Source organism: Lithobates pipiens, unplaced genomic scaffold, assembly GCF_037356315.1.
Source record: "Lithobates pipiens isolate NorthernLeopardFrog02 unplaced genomic scaffold, aLitPip1_a1.2 Scaffold_16, whole genome shotgun sequence".
In the NCBI taxonomy this organism is placed as follows: Eukaryota; Metazoa; Chordata; class Amphibia; order Anura; family Ranidae; genus Lithobates; species Lithobates pipiens.
The window spans coordinates 330,973,878-330,993,065 of NW_027507748.1; the positions used below are offsets into that span (position 1 = coordinate 330,973,878).

Sequence of the window (19,188 nt, forward strand, 5' to 3'; positions counted from 1 at the left end):
GCCTGTTTCCTACTGCGCATGCGTGACCCACGTGGTGCTTTGAGAATGGCCCTGTTGTTTCCTGGGAGACACACACATGTCCCAGAATACAACGGGGCCGCTCGCCGAGGAGGAGGAGAATTAAAGAAACAGCGCTGCAGAATAGGAAGAGGCAGATTAGAAAGGCAGGGGTTTCTGGTAAAAAAAATATTATTTTTAAGAATATTAATGTGTGTGTGTGTGTGTGTGTGTATATGTATAATTTATATTTTAATAAATACATTTTAGGGTGGCCTTCCACTTCAAAGTGGATGTAAACCCTCACATATACCCAGTGAAGTGAACAGCCTCAGATACAGAGATGAAACGAATCTCCCTAGATAAGTTTTACATGTATATCTGCTGTCTTCCGCCTTCTATACTGTTTAGAATGTTCAGATCCTGTTAGATTTTCTCTTCCTGTTCAACGCTGCAGTAAAATCTGGGCGTACAGCCAAGACAACTGGAGGAAAGGCACCACTACCACCCCCCCACCTCCTAATAGATACTTTCAGAGGTGTTTTGTGGCACAGTAAGCTTCCTGCTAATCTATTTATAGCTTCCCCCTCCCTGACACAAAATTCAGGCTGCTTTTATCACGTGTTGGAGAACTTGTAAGACGTTGTCATGCTGATAACAGAAGAACGGAGCAGCAGAAAGACACAAGACTTAGTGCTTTTGAAGAGGGATAATAAAACACTGCAGATATGTGCCCAGCTCAAATTTCATGAATCGGGTTACTTTAAAGAGGAAGTAAACCCTGATGAGTTTACTTCCTCTTTAATTCCCTGCAAAGGCAAAGCATAATGGACTACTATGCATCGCATAGTAGTCCATTATGTGTCCCTTACCTGACGCAGGAGCCAGCGAAGTCACCGCTGTCCCCTGTAGTCCGCCGCATCCATCTTCTCGGGTCTCGCTGCTCCGCCGCTGTCATTCGGCGAAGCAGCGATGACGTCACTCCCGCGCATGCGCACGGGAGCCGTCACGCACGGCATCTTTGTCATTGACGGTGCCGCCCTTAGTGCGCCTGCGTGCCACTCTCTACGGTGCATCAAAGGCCATTTCCTACTGCCTAGTGAATAGATTTGTCCTTACTCGTGTCTCAGTGTACCATTATTATACCTGACTAAATGTCAGTGTTCCAGCTGCCCTGCACGCTCAATGCATAACAAATATCCACACGGTTCCTATAGGTAAGGGTCATCAGACCAGATGGGTATTTTGCTGCTAAAAGAGTGGCTTCAGGTGCTAACTGACCTCTCCCTTGGCTAAGGAGCTCAGCTTGTCCCACTGACAGGAATATGCATGAGGAGCACCAGAAATCCAGTCCAAGGTAGAGAAAATTCTCTTCCATAAGTCAAACGCCAACACTATGGCCTAAAGAATGTGTCTGGACTGCCTTTAAAAAGGCAGACAGAAGCTCTCCAGCTGATTATGCTTGGCCTCAAGGAGTTGCTGTGAATCCTGGGTGAAGCTGCATTTACAGAGTAATGTCAAGCTTGCTTTTAAAAAAGATGACAGAAACTCTCCCATCCCACTATTCATAGCCGCCAAGGATTGTTGTGAGCTTGGATGAAGTTACCTTTACAAATTATTGAGAATACCGTACACTGCATTCCAATACTGTTGCTACCAACTGCATAAAGCCTAAAGGAGAAAGTAGGCCAACTGCTGACAAGGACAAGCTGGTACTTTATGTTCAGCCTAAGGCGCTTTGCCTCTGTTGGCCATTCTCTTTAAGGTAGGTAAGTTTTACCTTGTGTGGAGAAGGACCAGATGAACAAGGTAAGAAACCAGAGCAGGCTCTCTAGGTAAGAAACTTGCTACAGCATTTCCTCAGTCGGAAGAAGTAGCCTGCATGGCCTTCCAGGGACAAGTTCGCTTTGAGACAGTCCAGGTCAATGGCATGTGGCTGTAGATGTGGCTGAAGTTGAACACTTGTCATTTACTAGCAGACGGCTAGAGTACAGATTGCAAGGTCTTTTTCTCCTATCTGGTATTCATCTTAACGCTTTGGGTTCTGTTTCCACTGGTGCAATTTTGGATGACAGATCACAGCCCATTGGTTTCAGTGGCACCGGTTCCAGTCTGTGCGATTTAACATTGCAGTGACTTTGAAGGGGTTCCTGCACTACCTTGATGTGACTTTAATGCAACTTTGATCCAGAGACTAAAGTTGCACCCGCGATCACACTTTGAATCGCGCAACATTGGGGGTTGCATCAGTGGAGGCATAGCCTTAAAGTGGTTGTAAACCCTTACAAACCACTTTGACCTACAGGTAAGCCTAGATTAAGGCTTACCTGTAGGTCCAAGAAATATCTCCTAAACCAGTGATGGCGAACCTTGGCACCCCAGATGTTTTGGAACTACATTTCCCATGATGCTCTGGCACTCTGCAGTGTAGTGCAGCATCATGGGAAATGTAGTTCCAAAACATCTGGGGTGCCAAGGTTCGCCATCACTGTCCTAAACCTACACGGTTTAGGAGATATTTGCCAAAAGACAGGCACCGCTGTCTACGGCGCATGTGCTGTAGACAGCAGCATACAGGCACACAGAGCGCGCCGTGGTTAACGGCGATATGCCATAAGTGGTGACTCCCGTGCGCATGCGCGGGAGTGACGTCATCGTGGCTCCGTTGAATGACAGCGCTGGAGCAGCGAGACCCACCAAGAAGATGGAGGCTCCGTACACAAGGGGACAGCGGTGACTTCGCTGGCTGCTCTGTCAGGTAAGTGACGCATAATGGACTACTATGCAATGCATAGTAGTCCATTATGCTTTACCTTTGCAGGGAATCAAAGAGTAAGTAAACTCATTAGGGGTTACTTCCTCTTTAAGGGGCTTGGTTCAGATGCTAGTTTTCAATAGAAAAATACATCATTTGCATTGCCTCCCTTCGCCTGGATTGTCGGGCATCAAACATAATGTTCCCATCCCTTAAACATTTCTGTGCCTTTCTTTTGGACTCATCCACTACCATTCTGAGCTCCTGCTCCTAGTCTATTGGTCAGCACCTAATGTTTTAGGATGCTGGACCTAGTACTAACCTCAATGCCTTCTTGAAATATTTTCATAGCGTGATCCTTAGTTAGAGAATTATTGGTGCAGGCTCTATTAAGCAATCTGACATGGTCCTCCCAGATATTTCAGTAATTTGGATAGGTTCAGAGATCATCGCTGGAACCGGCTTACTTTGGAAATGTCTGGATGGCCCTACTCACAGCTCAGGGCAGTGCTTTTTCGTTGATAACTTTAAACATTCTAGTCTCGGATTCAAGCTGTCTGTACCAGGAGCGATCTGGATCTCCACTTGTGTAGAAGCCTAGAACTGAGGGTATCTTCATGTGAGGCAATTGATTTGGCCTGGTTTGGTTGTCTTTGGCGTTGTCTTTTCAATGTTATACCGCACCAGGTGACACCAACCCTAGTGACGCCACTGGGGGAGGTTATCGCAGATTGTGCTCAATTTTTTTTTTTTTCTACCAGGCAGACATTCACTCATATCTGAAGCCAGCTTCTCGTATAAGAATTATTGGGGAAGCTGTTTTGAGCTGCAGGAAGTTCACAGCCTTCCTGTTGTCATGGGATCAAAAGCCTGTGGGCATTTGCTTGCTTATACCATAGTGAGATGTTGGCCAACATGGCAGGCAGGGGAGCCAATCTGGTTCTATTATAGTGCATTCTTTCAGTACTACTGATGGGCTTAGTAGTCCTCACTACACTTGTCTTTGGCAGGAAGCCAGTAGCTTGCTCACTTGCATATGATCTAATTTGCTGAAGCTTCCCACCCTGATAGCTAGTTATTGATCTATCATACGTATGCTGCCATAGAGACATCAGGAAAACAGAAAATTGTATCCTTACCGTAAAATTTTTTCTGGTGCCTATCCATGGTAGCATACTGGACCCACCCAGTTTGTTCCTAGCAATGTACAGGGAATGGGCTGTTGCGTGGGTGTTAACTTTTTATAGCTATGCACTGGTCCCGTGGGCGGAAGTAGGTGGGGCTACTGTCCTACTTATGCTGCCATGGATAGGCACCAGGAAAAGAAAATTACAGTAAGTAGGACACTATTTTCTGTGTTTTTTTTTTTTTTTTTTTTTTTTTTTTGTCTTCATTTTGGATAGACTAAGGGAGGCTTATAACCCCTGTTAGGTTTTTCACTATCTATGTCCCATTGTGGAGATTTCCTTTCACTTCCTATCCCATAGCCAAACAAAGTGTGAGGAAATTCTTGCAAATTAAGGAAATTCCTTGGGGACCCCCAGGTAACCAGAGATAGTGTCCCCACTAGGGCTGAAACAACGAATCGATTAATCGATTATGAAATTAATCGATTACTATTTTCATAATCGATTAATCGGCCAGTAACATAATGGGGTTAAAAAAAAACTAAAATGAGCCCTTTATAGTACAAAAAGAGCAAATCGCTACTGTAAATATTACTTTCACTGTTCTACAGTAAAAAAATGAACCCCTTACAGTAGTGATTATCTGTGTTTTTCTACTATAAATGGCTCATTTTCGTTTTTTTAACACCATTATGTTACTAAAGGTCTTAGACCTGGTTCACATCTATGTGTTTATTGGTGCTTTTTACAGAAATACACTACAGTTCATTTACATGGTTTCCTATGGGACACGTTCACATCTGAAAGGGTCAGGGACCTTTAATGGAAAATGGTGCTTTATTGGTTCAATATACTTCAATGGAGAAGCTGCAGAAAAGCATGTAATGTATTTTTGCAGCAATTTGTGTTTTTTAATCTGCCCCAAAAAAATGCAAAAATGCAAATTGCAGTAAAATCACAAAAATCTAAACGCACAGCAAAAAGCACTGCAGAAACAGATCAAAAGCAAACTGCATAGGTGTGTACTGAGCCTTATGCTGGTCACACAGATCAATTTTCAGATGAAAATATTCAGATGAAAAATCTTTTTACATTCACTGAATGAAAGCATTTTGCTTGAAATTTTTCACTTGTTTTTAACATTGTTTTTAAAATTAATGTAATTTCTGAACGAAAACCACATCCACTGTCTGAAAATTCCTTTGACTAAGAAGTTTTCTATTATTTCCAAATGTTCCCATCACTGTGGTTGAAAATGACCATCAATTTGACCCACTTTTTATTTTTTTAAGGCTATTAATCGAAACAATAATCGGCCAACTAATCAATTATGGAAATAATCGTTAGTTGCAGCCCTAGTCCCCACTGTAAAAATTCCCCTCCTTACTTTTCTGGGGACAGCCCAAAGTTTGGCATTTTCTTTTACTTTCACTTTGAATGAAAATGGTAAACAGTTATAAGAAGCTATACACTTGATAAAATGAAAATTGAAAGCAATTTTTATTTATTTTCTTCATTAGGGAGATGAAAGGCAGAAGGAAGAGCAGCTTGTTTCATTTGACAAGTAAGTAACCATAGGAACAACACATCATTTTGTGATTCTTCTAATTTTTGCAGCATCTGAATGATTCTTTATAGTGTGTGTGTTTTATGAACTGCCGTGGAAGTGACTCACATAATGGTCTTGTTGAATCCTAGTGCTATCTGTGCTAAGATATTAGAGAATTACACTTCTGTTGATTGTTTTCTCTCCTGCAGCTGCTGTGCTTATCCAAAAGGCATTACAATTTTATCTGGAATTCCTTCTGCAATTTATTTATTTTTTAATCGTCTGCATGGTCACCTTTTTTATATCTCATACAGCCAAAAGTAAAATACTTTGTGTAGCCCAATATTGGTGGTTCTACCCACAGCTGTATTGTCGGGTTGAATGTTTTTATTGCAGTTATGTTGCAAACAGCTTGATGTCTCCCATTGCCAAAAGCAAGCTCTTGCATACGAACGTTGTGATTAGGTTTGCTCTTTTCAGCAGTATGTATTGCCAAAATACACTAAGATTATTACCTAACCAATCCATGCTGTTGGCAGCCCTCCTTCCTTAAGATCACCAAACCTATTACAATCTGATTATACAATATCCTTTAAAGTGAATGTCCTTTGACTTTAAATTTTTTGGACCAAGCTGGTCCAGTCAAACTATTTATTACAGTGCTGCATTGGCTCTAAGCACTGTATGCCGCTTATGCTACATACATTGCTGGGTTCTGGCTGTGAGAGAGACTTCCCATCTCATACCCGGAACAATGCAGAGTTGTTCTGAGTGGCACTCAGCCGTTCGCAGGCACCTTTTGTATTGTGTGAATGAATGCAAAGCTTCCTGGCTGAGTTGGAGTGTGACGTCATCAGCCCGTCCCTTTGACTATACAAATACAAAGCTGCTTATGAATGGCTGAGCACCGCTCAGACTGACTCTGCATTGTTTCGGGTGTCTGTCTCACAGCTGCATGCAATTTATACAATGCTTGAAGACACTACAACAGTTATTGAAGTAAATTGTTTGTTTGAACCAGCTTGGAAAGAAACAAAAAATTGGAAATAAATGCAGCTGTCACATCTAAGAATTGGTAAACTGCAAAATGTTTACTTTTGGGTTTAATACTGCTTTTATCATTTAGGCAAGGGCTCTAGTGTGTGTGTGTGTGTGTGTGTGTGTGTGTGTGTGTGTGTGTGTGTGTGTGTGTGTGTGTGTGTGTGTGTGTGTGTGTGTGTGTGTGTGTGTGTGTGTTTCTCCCATAATTGGGCTTTAAACTGACAATGCCCATTGACTTCCCTACTGTTTTTAAAACTACTTGTTTTTTTGTTTTTTTCTTAAGCAATGAGGACTGGAACCAGATGCAGGACCAAGAAGAAGATCTTGGAATTACGGAGCAGGACCTGGAACTCATCAAAGAGAGAGAAAGTGCCATCAAGAAATTGGAGGTTTGACGCTGTTCCAAAACTTCTGTGTGTGGCTTCTTTATGCTGTTAGACAAAGGACTGTATGCAAGAAAAATGTTGGCAATCAAATTGGAGAACTGCTGGGAATGCGCCCTATGTAGTAGAGGGGTTTTTAAATTGGGCAATTGGGGGGCTGGGGTGGGGTAGAGAGGGCCCAAAGGTAGCGATAGTCAGTGTGGAACATATTCCAGAGGGTAGTATTGGGGGCATTAGTGGTAGGTTGACCAAAGCACATAAACCCAAGGTAAGTATAGTAGCAAGTCCTAGTTGCAATCTTGGAACACCCAATAAGAGGATAATGTGCGACTGGTCTAAGCTAAGTGGCATGTTCACCAATACCAGGAGCCTGGCGGACAAGATGGGTGAACTAGAGATACTATTGTATGAGGAGGATTTGGATTTTGTGGGAATTTCAGAGACCTGGTTCAACAGCTCTCATGACTGGCTGGCAAACATTCAAGGGTATACCCTTTATCGCAAGGATAGAGAGGGTAAAAAAGGGGGAGGGGTATGCCTATATATCAAGAATAACCTACAAGTGAATGTGAGAGATGACATCACGAAGGGAGCTAGGGAGGATGTGGAATCCTTATGAGTAGAGCTCCAAAGGGATGAAGCTAAGGGGAAAATGATGCTGTGAGTATGTTATAGGACCCCTAACCTGAGGGAGAAAGAGGAGACAGATCTCCTATTACAATTTGGATTAGCAGCAAGGATGGGAAATGTTATCATAATGGGGGATTTTATTTATCCAGACATAGACTGGGCAGAGGGAATCGCACATTCATTTAAGGTTCGCCAGTTTTAAATGTCTTGCAGGACAATTTTATGGGTCAGATGGTAGATGCACCAACTAGAAAGAAATTGTTACTGGATCTACTGATTACCAACAATACAGACCTGATCACGGATGTGGGAATACGGGGCAATTTAGGGAACAGCGATCACGGGTCAATTGGCTTCCGTATAAATCACACAAATGGGAAACATAAGGGGAATACAAAGACCCTGAATTTCAAAAAAAGAGCCAACTTTCCTAAACTATGAAACTTACTAGAAGGCATAAATTGGGATAAAATCTATAAAAGCAAAGGAGAAGGCCTTCAAAAAATACAAGGTTGAGGGATCATTATCAGCATTCAAATTGTATAAAGAATGCAACAAGAAATGTAAGGGTGCAATAAGGACGGCTAAGATAGAACATGAAAGACGCATAGCGGAGGCAAGCAAAAAAAAATCCCAAGAAATTCTTTTAATTATGTAAACAGTAAAAAATGGAGGACAGATCATATTGGGCCCCATAAAGAATGAGGAAGGACATCTGGTTACAAAGGATGGGGAGATGGCGAAGGTATTGAATTTATTCTTCTCAGTCATCACAATGGAATGGGGGGGGTGGGGGGGGCTTCAGTAACCAAAACGGCAATGTTTATCCTCGTGACACATCACAGGAAGCACCTCCGTGGTTAACAGAGAACAGAACTAAAATTAGACTTGGGAAACGTAATAGTAATAAATCACCGGGACCAGATGGCTTGCACCCAAGTGTACTTGGGGATCTCAGTCAAGTAGTTGCCAGACCACTGTTCGTAATTTTTACTGATAGTCTAGTGATTGGAATGGTATCAGCGGATTGACTTTTCTCCAATGTAGCACCAATATTTAAAAAGGGCCCTAAATACATCCCTGGGAATTAGACCCGTTAGCCTAACAAATAGTATGTAAACTCTTGGAGGGGATAATAAGGGACTATATACAAGATTTTAGTAATGAGAATGGCATCATTAGGAGTAATCCTCATGGAATCATGAAGAATTGTTCTTGCCAAACCAATCTACTAACCTTCTATGAGGAGATGAGTTGCCAGCTAGATAAAGGAAGGCCCGTAGACGTGGTGTATCTGGATTTTGCAAAAGCATTTGACACAGTTCCCCATAAACGTTTACTGTACAAAATAAGGCATGGACCATGGGGTGAGTACATGGATAGAAAACTGGCTACAAGGGCGAGTTCAGAGGGTGGTGATAAATGGGGAGTACTCGGAATGGCCAGGGTTGGGTAGTGGGGTCCATCAGGGTTCTGTGCTGGGACCAATCCCATTTAATTTGTTCATAAACGACCTGGAGGATGGGGTAAATGGTTCAATCTCTGTATTTGCGGACGATACTAAGCTAAGCCGGGCAATAACTTCTCTGCAGGATGGGGAAACCTTGCAAAAAAATCTGAACAAATGAATGAGGTGGACAACTACATGGCAAATGAGGTTCAATATAGAAAAATGTAAAATAATGCATTTGGATTGCAAAAATATGAATGCAGTCTATACACTGGAGGGGAGAACCTCTGGGGGAATCAAGGATGGAAAAGGACCTGGGGGTCCTAGTAGATGATGGGCTCAGAAATAGCATGCAATGCCAGGCTGCTGCTAACAAAGCAAACAGAATATTGGCATGCATTAAAAAGGGGATCCACTCCAGGGATAAAATAATTCTTTCACTCTACAAGACTCTGGTCTGGCCGCACCTAGAGTATGCTGTCCAGTTCTGGGCATCAGTCTTCAAGAAGGATGTACTGGAAATGGAGAGTGTACAAAGAAGGGCAACAAAGCTAATAAAGGGTCTGGAGGATATTCGTTATGAGGAAAGGTTGCGAGCACTGAACTTATTCTCTCTGGAGAAGAGACGCTTGAGAGGGGATATGATTTCAATATACAAATACCATACTGGTGACCCCACAATAGGGATAAAACTTTTTTTTTTTGCAGAAGGGAGTTTAACAAGACTCCTGGCCACTCATTCAAATTAGAATAAAAGAGGTTTAACCATAAACTACGTAGAGGGTTCTTTACTGTAAGAGCGACAAGGATGTGGAATTCCCTTCCACAGGCGGTGGTCTCAGCGGGGGGGGGGGGGGCATTGATAGTTTCAAGAAACTATTAGATAAGAACCTGAACATCCGCAACATACAGGGATATACAATGTAATACTGACATATAATCGCATACATAGGTTGGACTTTTTTTTTTTTTTTTCAATCTTACCTACTATGTAACTATGTAGTTTTGTTTAGGTTTAGTTAATTATGGTAAAAATTTGCCAGCAGAATCCATTAAGCCTTTATTATGTTCTCCGCGTCATGGCTGAATTTTTACTGAAATATTATTCATCCCCAGGATCCACCTAATTTCTTTTTTTGATATACACCTACTTCTCCTTTTACAAGGAGACAGCATCGGATAACACAGTTCGCAAAGTGTTTATTGGCCAGATGGTTTTCATAGATTTTGTTTACTCAGAGGGGTCATTTAAATTGAATTTGGGTTGTTTTGCTGAATGCAGGAATAGGTAGTATTGGGGTCAGATGTCTAATAAATTGCATTATGGTCTCTTGTCTGCAATGCTTATTTGGCAAGAGTTTTGCACAATCTGGGTAGCATGGGATGCAGAAAAGTTGGGAACTATCTTTTATCTTTAAGATCTAATACCTTTTGAAGAAAGGAGCAATAAAATTTGCAATTTCCCTAGCACTAAATAACTTTGGAGTAGTTTTAAATGTGTGTTTCCCTGTCTTGGGAAGAAGGGTAGGTAATACACTCTAAAGGCCCATCCGTACACACTGTCAGAAAATTTGAAGTTAAATTTTGGTCCGGTCTTGATGAACGGTCTGCTGATTTTCTGATCGTTAGTATGCTGCTTTTGACAGCCAGTTGCGAATTTTCAGCAGACAAAAACACCCAAAAAAAAATCTGAAGAGCAAGACTAAGCATGCTTAGAAATGAAAGAACACATAGAAAACAATTCAACACATTACATCACTTCTGACGTTGAATTCTGTTGTCCAAAATTTTTCTGATGGTTAGTACCCTCTTAACTTTCGATTTTGACACTAGCATCCAACAAAAAACGGACAAATTCGTCCAATAATGTGACTGTGTACAATGCTTTAAATTGCAATACCACCATCAATAAAAACCACTTTAATGTTTTTTAGGAATTTAAAAGCATTATTATAATAATAATAATAATAATAATAATAATAATACAGGATTTATATAGCGCCGACAGTTTATGCAGCGCTATACAACATTTTGACTAAAGCAGTGTGGGTGTGTTTTTGTTTATTTGTTTTTTTTTTTTTTTGTTACATAATGTTGCTTTTTAACACATCTGTGTTCTTACTTGGAAGGCATGGCTTTCTATCAGTATATAAAGTGATCTGTCAGTCATGTTTACCAATATACTACCTAAGAGCAGACATCCCAAAAGTGCCGGCTCGTTTTGTTTCATAGACAACAAAGCCTCCCCTGTGCAGCCATCCTGTCCCTGGCTGCTCAGGGCCAAACCCCGCCAACCATTACTGTCCAATGAGGGCTTTTGTTATTGAACCAGGTGAACTAAGATCGCATGAGCATGTGCTAGAGATTTTTATTTTCTGCCTAACGGTAATAGCAGAATCCTTTTTAAAAATGTAAAGTGATTTCACTAGTTCACTTAAGGAAATGTGGAATTAAAGTTGAAAAATATAATAAAATGTAAACAGGCAAGCTCTTTATTGCAGAAGAGACGTACACTGTCTCTTCTACAGTCAAGTACACCTACATGCCTGTTGCCAATTTTCCTGTACGAATGTACACTGATTTGCGCATGCATGGGAGCGACATCATCCTGCACTGGCCAATGAAGACACTCGAAGATAGGCACCCAGAAGAAGCCAGGAAGATGTCAGCATTGATGAGGAAGCCTGTGAGAACTAAGGTAAGTATTTTTGTCTTTAGTTCCACTTTAGGAAACCTAAAAGCATGTCCACTGTGGGTCGTCTTCTCCCCCCATGCCTTTTTACTCATATAATCTAAAAATAAGAAGAAGAAAAAAAAAATCTACACTTGGATCAAAAGCTCAAATTAAAAAAAACCTTGTTTTTAAAAATGTTAATACTATATATAGCTTGTGTACTTAAACATGTAGGAAATCCTCAGCTGAATTTTCTTTGTTCTGTTTTGACACAGGCAGACATTCTTGATGTCAATCAGATTTTTAAAGACCTGGCAGTAATGATTCATGATCAAGGAGAAATGATTGGTAAGCATTCCACCATTAAATTTTTTTGTATTTGGCTGAAAACGTGGTCTTACATTTTATTTTTTTTTAAACTTTTTATTTTTTTTTATTTCCTGGTTTTTGGATCTGTCTCCTCCCCCTTTTTTGTTTTTACTTTGAGAAAAGCTTTGACCTTCTGTGAGGTTTTTGCTGATGTCACTATCTGGTAGTGTGCTGGTGTCACCACTGGGTAGATTCACCCCTGACCATTATCGCCAAGAAAGTGAGGGGGAATCCAAAATTTTTGAGTCCCTAGAACATGAGATAAAGATGAGGGGAATCTTCTAATTGGGTAACTGTACATTTTAATACAGGTATTTATAGCACCAATGTACACAGCGCTGTACATATATTGTACATTCATATCAGCCCCTGTTACAATCTAAGGTCGCTACCTCATGTGCATGCATACAATGCACGCACACTGTCTAGGGCCAACATAGAGAGGAGCCAATCGACTTACCAGCATGTCATTGGAGTACGAGAGGAAACCCAAGTACATGCAAGCACTGACTGGACATTTAAAGTTCATGAAAGTAGTGATGTGTTTGGGATTTAAACCAGTGACCTTAGTACGGCAAGACAGAACTGCTGTATGCTGTGCTGCCCTGTTTGGGAGGGGACTTTCCCTCACTTTGGGAGGCTTCCTTACACTTTCGCAAACAGGCAAGCAAAACCTTCCCAAGGGCATACAGAAAGCAAAAAAGCAGGGATTGTAACTCTTCCCTACTCTAAATCTAAAACTAAAAGAAAACCTTTTTTGCTTAAAGAGGAACTACAGTAATTTCTCAAAAAATATAAAGGCAGCAGCTAATACTGTAGCTACTGACTTTTAATATGCAGACACTTGCCAGTACAGAGCTGTCATCACTCAGGCTGATTTTTCTACAGTCTTTAGGTCCCCAGCGCTGCCATCTTTCTTGTAGGAAGGCAGCTGTGACTTCCTTTTGTCCTTTTGGCTCACATTGAGGACACACAAGATGCGCTGCACTTTTGGACTGGTCCCATAGCCTTCTGGGATGTATAGTGTGTCCCAGGAGGTTGTGGGGAGGGCGTGGAAACATTTTTGCTCTTCTTGCCTGGGTGAGAAAATTGAAAGCGGCAGTCCCCACCTGTCAGAAATAGGTACCCGCGAGGAAGGGGGAGGAGGATGAGCAGAACTTCTTGTTTTAGATTAAGTTTGGCGTTCAGTACACAATACTTTAAACATGCTATGTCATCCACCTTGTGCACCACCAAGTTTTTTTTTTTTTTTTGCTGAATGAGGGTTCAAGTTTTTTTTTTTTTTTTTTTTTTTTTTTTTTAACTATTTCATTAGGTAGTAGTAAATGGTTTAAATCAAGCACAAAGAACTGTACTGCATATGATTGATGTCAATATAACCTCTTGCAGATAGTATAGAAGCCAACGTTGAAAGTGCTGAAGTTCAGGTAGAAAGAGGGACTGAACAATTACAGAGAGCAGCATATTACCAGGTAAGTACATGTTTGCTCTGGACATAAAGCTTAACCCAACATTCCATATCCCTGACATGTGCCTGCTGAATCGTGTACTTGTATGAAAAAGTCTCTTGTTCTTTGCATTGCTTTCTTTGTGTGAAATCCCTGGTGTTCCTACCAGTCCCTAGGATTTCCTATTAAAAACTGACCACACTAAGCAGGAGAACACACAGCAGTGGTCAGTTCTCTAGTTGTGCTGGGAACTCTGCCTGCTCTCCTCCAATGATCAGACTTGTCCTGACACCCCCCCCCCCCCCCCTCCCCGCACAGCCAACCACTGGGTAGATCAGTGTGTACTGTTGCTTCTCCTCCCCTGAGCTCTTTTGAAGCTGAAAACAGGTAATGTGATCACTTTGTGAAAAAAAAGGTATTTATAATGTGTTTGTATGTGAACCTGTCGCTATGATGTCTAGTATTAACTGTAAGATGACAGGCAGTATACCTCCTCTCCCATGTGACGTTTGATCTCTTGCACAATGGTTACAAATCTTGACTTCTCTAAGGCCCAGTTTACACTCTGGTACAACGTCATCCTACTTTGCCCCACCACATCGGTCCTACTTCCATCTGACTTGCATGAACAGGATACAATTTTGCTCCCACTTTGAGATAGTCTGACTTGTTGTTTGACCAATCAAAACAATCCCATTGTGACAAATTCCTTTTCCTGCTGCTGTAATCACCATGTCGGATGTCACAATTTGGGTAGTTAGGACGAGGATCCAACTTTGGTCCATTTTCAGCCCGTGCTGCTTAGTGGGTGAAGTACCTGCAATGCATTTTGATATGTAAGGGGCATGTCCAAACACTGACCTGACTTAAAATTACACATTCTGAGTTTGGAATATGTAGGAAAGTCTGAACAAGCAAACAAAACAAAACTGAACAGCCAAATTACTGGACAGTACATAGGTGATTTATGGCATGATGGAAATAATAATAGCAGCCTATTAGTGAGAATAAAAATATATATTTTCAAAATGGTAAGTTAAAAATATGTAAATAAAAGGTACACAAGTAACAGCACCCAAAAATAGAAAATGGAGATAACACAACATAAGTACTTGTAAGTGTGCATTGGTGTGTAATAATAAATAAAGGTTTATTAAGATTACAAAAGGAAGAATGGCATACAATGGGAATGGATACTATAAAGGCACAGTCTTTGCCAAAAGTCTTCTCCCTACTGTGGCTAGTGGCTGGGAAAACCCATGTAGTATTCCCACCTCTTGCTCTATCTACTTCTGTCTGCAAGGGATCACAGAGACGCCTTTCCATGATATCTCTTCTTTCCTGAGCCTGAACTTGTGACTTTACCATTTCAGCATTAGGATAACACACTCTTCCACATTGTTATAAGTACACAATAGTCGATTTTAATAAAAATGGGAAGATGGACTTGATGCGAGGATGTACATAATTAGGATTTACAACAATATCTTCAGTTGGACAACTTATTTTTTTTTTTTTTTTTTTTTTTTTTTAACCATAATCTTATTTGACGCGAAACCTTAATAAAACTACTGTGTGTTTTTGAAGACTTTAGTGGTTTTATTAAGGTTTCGGGTTAAATAAGATTATGGTAAAAAAATATATATATATTTTTCTTTGCCATTTTAGAGGTAACCTGTAGGAATAGAAATAACAGAATGCCTCCCTAGCATTCAAGCAAAAAATACCTTTTGGCCACAGCATTTTTACTGTTCTAGTCGGGGTCCTGTATGGGGTTGCTGTTGCTCTGAAGGAAGGCGTATAGTGGATACCATATTCAGTTTTAATCACAATACAGCAGTTTACTTAATTTTTTTTTTTTTGTACTTGGCACAATAGACTGTGCACCTGTCTTGCGACGGCCATGATATCGTAGTTGGCTTACAGGGGGGAGGGCATAGCCAGATATTTTAGGTGTTACAGGGGGCCAAATTGCACAGCACAAGCACTGTGCTGTATAACCGTGGTTCTCAACCCTGTTCTTGAGTACCCCCAACAGGCCATGTTTTGGCAATTTCTCTTGGATAAAATAGCTGTCCAAAATACAAAGCCATGGGCTCTGATTTAAAGCACCTGTGCAAGATCAAAGAAAACCTGCAAACGCCTGTTGACGGTACTTGAGGACTGGGTTGAGAACTACTGATGTATAACATGCTTTTAAGGGGTTTTGGTTTATTATTTTTTTGTTGGGGGTTATTGAACGCTTTTAATGGTGTTTAGCATAGTTTGAGGACTTTGTTGTGTTCTTTCACTGATTTTATGAATTGCTTTTTAACTCCTCCTTTATTTTTTTTTATTTTTCTTACCCTTCAGAAAAAGTCCCGGAAGAAGATTTGTATTTTGGTTCTTGTCCTTGCAATTGTAGCTATAATTCTGGGCATTATTATATGGCTGTCAGTAAGATCCTGAGCCATGCGCTTCAGCCTATACTGGAGGACCCAGAACTCCTGAAAATGTCTCCCATTGTTCTGTATATATTGAGATTCTGCTGTGCAAAAAAAATAAAAAATAAAATAAATGTGAAAGAGACAGTATTCTGAAAGCACACAGAAAGGGAATGCAAGCAAAAGCCTGCATAGAAAACCACAGTAACTGCACAGACTGCGAACATATAACGGCTAGCCTGAAAAAAAAGAAAACTAACATTTACTATGCAGTTGACCTTCTAGTCGGCCCAATAGTACCTTTTAGCAATTCATTGTGTGAGACACTACACTGGTTACTGCCATTCAGCTGCTGGGTTCCTGAATGCTCTAGTGCAGACCCTAATACATTCTGGCTTTTTTAATAGCACTGTGCAAACAGTGGTGAGGAATAACAGGTAATCATTCTGCTAAAAGCCTATTTTTGATTGGTTACTATAGATGACTGCTTTTTGCACTATGTTCTTAAATAAAGCCCACTGTAGATAACATCATGCCTATATACTAAAAATAAATTGTGAAATATTCCTTTAGAAGGCCTTATTGATAAGTCTAGTAGGAATTGTTCTTTCTGCCCATAACAACCAAGGCCTTTCATTCTCTTGTAATACACTGTAAGTAAATGGGGCTTTCTGGTTGCAGTAAGAAATGCTTTTTTTTTTTTTTTAGACACTTTGTTCAATAAGACATGTGTATGTAGAGAAGACATAACTTCATTTTTATGTGCATTTCTGTGTGTTTAAAATCTGTGTTAGCAATTAGAAAAATCTTAATATTTTATATCACTGGGACAAAGTAATAAATTGTTCTTATGGCTTGTGTTATGTGTATACACACTAATTTATGTGGATAACCTGTATATATTTTCTTTCATCTTTCTTTATACTTTTTGAGGTTGAATCATCTTGGAATGACCTAAGTGAAGAGAACTAATATATGTATAGAAGTAAAAATATACAACAGTGAAGTAAAAGACAAAGTACTGTTCTCAAGTTGTATTCATTAAGTTATATTTATTGTGTATGATTATATATTTATTGTTTAACCAATCCATATATTCAAAAAAAAAATCAGTTTAGTACACAGGGCCTACATTGCTTTCCCTGCCATTTTTACTAGCTGTCATCGAATGCATACCACCATTATGCCTCTAACTGTTGTCTGTTAACATTACATATGCAACACCTCAATGATTTCTAAAAACTACAATATGTGTAATTAAAACATTCTCATGATATCACAATGTCATAATATCACCCCCAACTACTGAAGGGTTTCATACAAATGAAAAATGACAATATGTATACTTAGAACAGTGTGTCTCTCAAGCTTTTGTCAGTCTAGGCACCCTTTAAAATTCTGCACAATCACGAGAAACCCCATTTTAAAAATGAAACTAATATTTTTACATAATGTAGCAATGTCCACACATGTAGGACACCCAATGTGATTTATTCTTCTAAAGCAAATAAAACTTTGCATACTGCTACTGACTAGTATTGCAATGTTACTCACCCCCAGCGCTGATGGATTCTTCCAGCATCTCTGCCCTTGAAGGAACTGAAATCACAGTTATCAGTTTTGGAGCTCTGGATATTCTCTTCCTAGAGCATAATCAACCTGTTAGATGTGACCTCCCCCTCCCTATGTATAGTTGATGGGTCCTATCTTGCTTCAGTGTTGCGCCTGTCTTCAGTGGTGGTGGCCTCTGTCTCTCTTCCCACAGGACACCTGGGTAGCAGCAGGAGCCATTGGCTCCTGTCAATCCCTGAAGGGGAGGCAACAGGGGTCTTGGCCAAGGTGTGTGTGTGTGTGTGTGTGTGTGTGTGTGTGTGTATATACATACATACATAGAGTGACCCGAAAAGACAAAATTAAGGTTCTGCTCAGGTAGAGAGGTAAAATCCAACTGGACTTCTGTTAGTGCAGCCAGGGACATGAAGCTATTCCTAGCTCCAAGCTGCAGAACTGTCAAAAGAAAAGCTCCATAAGCCGTGCATGAAGTGAGATAAATGGCAGCCTCAGCCTGTACCCTAGCCACATTCCATGTTCGTCACTCAGCCCCTTGGAGCTTGATCATGGGGATATGGATGCATACAGCAGGGCTTGGGAGTGTGCCTGCATGTGTGTGCCCCCCATCGCACACCACTTGCTATGAGGGCACACATAGAAGAGGAGCTCAGAGTGCTGGCAGGGGACTCCAGAGGAGGAGGTTGCCATTGTGCAGAGCAGGTAAGTGTGCGATGTTTATGGCCTTTACAACTGCTTTAAATCAACACATTAATTTGCAATATAATACAAAGTATTCAGCATCAAGTCTCTGTGCATCTGCATGCAGGCAGATCATTACTTTGGGGGGGGAGGGGGGCGTGGCCACATGGTGCTGTACATAGCTTTCATGGTAGCCTCGTTTCTCCTATTAAGAATAATCTGCCCTGAGGCAAGCAGTGGAATTATGCAAATGTCAAAATGTGTTGTTGGTAGATGCTGGCCTGGAGAGAGCAGGTATTTCTAGGCAGACAGCATTTGAATGCAGACTGCCCTAAGGAACACCCACATATGATGCTAAGCTTACATGATTGAAATAACATGAATGAAAATGGTGGGGCAGGAACAATCAAGCTTGTGAGGAAAGAGCTGGATGATGATGATGGACATCCTCGATTCAGAAAAAGAGAATTGCACAAAACACAAACGCTTGCAGTGCTTAGAGTTCTGCCTCAGTCTACTTGTGCAATGGATAATCAAAAGCAATGGAATGCTTCGTTGATGCAGCCTTACTTAGGTAGGGAAGTCTAGTAGACAAATGTAAATGAGCACATAGGAGGGTAAACATGCCTAGTGCATTACTGAATATTTAATATATGAAACAAAACATACAGCCAAATGATGCTCACAAAAATAGATGTATACAGGCACTGCGTAAAACTAAACGTAAATCCAGTGCGGGAATAGTATGGCCAAACACACTGCCATGCTGCATTGGCAAGCTGATGCGTTTCAGGGGACGCACCCCTTCAGAGCTTAAAAGCTCAACTCTAAAGAAGAGAGGTGTGTCCCCTGAAGCACATCCGCTTGCCAGTGCAGCGTTAGTGTGTTTGGCCACACTAATTACAATCATTGCTAATCAGTGGGCTCTAATAGTCCGATAATTATCCTGTTTGCCCCTTTAAGTTGACCCAACAGATGCATACTTAAAGTGAAACTAAAGTGTCAATACTTTTCCATCAGTCCCTCACTAGCACTGGCCTCTTTTCCTGTGTGTAGTTTTCAGCCATCTTCACTGTCCAGCTTGGGACGCTG

The 19,188-nt window shown here is 40.8% G+C and overlaps 1 protein-coding gene across 1 annotated transcript in view; it reads left to right on the forward strand.

Annotated features, from left to right (window-relative positions):
- The window catches only part of STX12 (syntaxin 12), a 47,686-nt gene extending 30,814 nt beyond the window's left edge, over positions 1 to 16,872 (forward strand). The window contains exons 5-9 of the mRNA XM_077481786.1: positions 5,400 to 5,443; positions 6,753 to 6,858; positions 11,882 to 11,954; positions 13,365 to 13,447; positions 15,776 to 16,872. Of these exons, the coding sequence (XP_077337912.1) occupies positions 5,400 to 5,443; positions 6,753 to 6,858; positions 11,882 to 11,954; positions 13,365 to 13,447; positions 15,776 to 15,871 (402 nt within the window). The 3' untranslated portion in view covers positions 15,872 to 16,872. The remainder of the gene's footprint in view (positions 1 to 5,399; positions 5,444 to 6,752; positions 6,859 to 11,881; positions 11,955 to 13,364; positions 13,448 to 15,775) is intronic.
- The last annotated feature ends 2,316 nt before the right edge of the window (positions 16,873 to 19,188 follow it).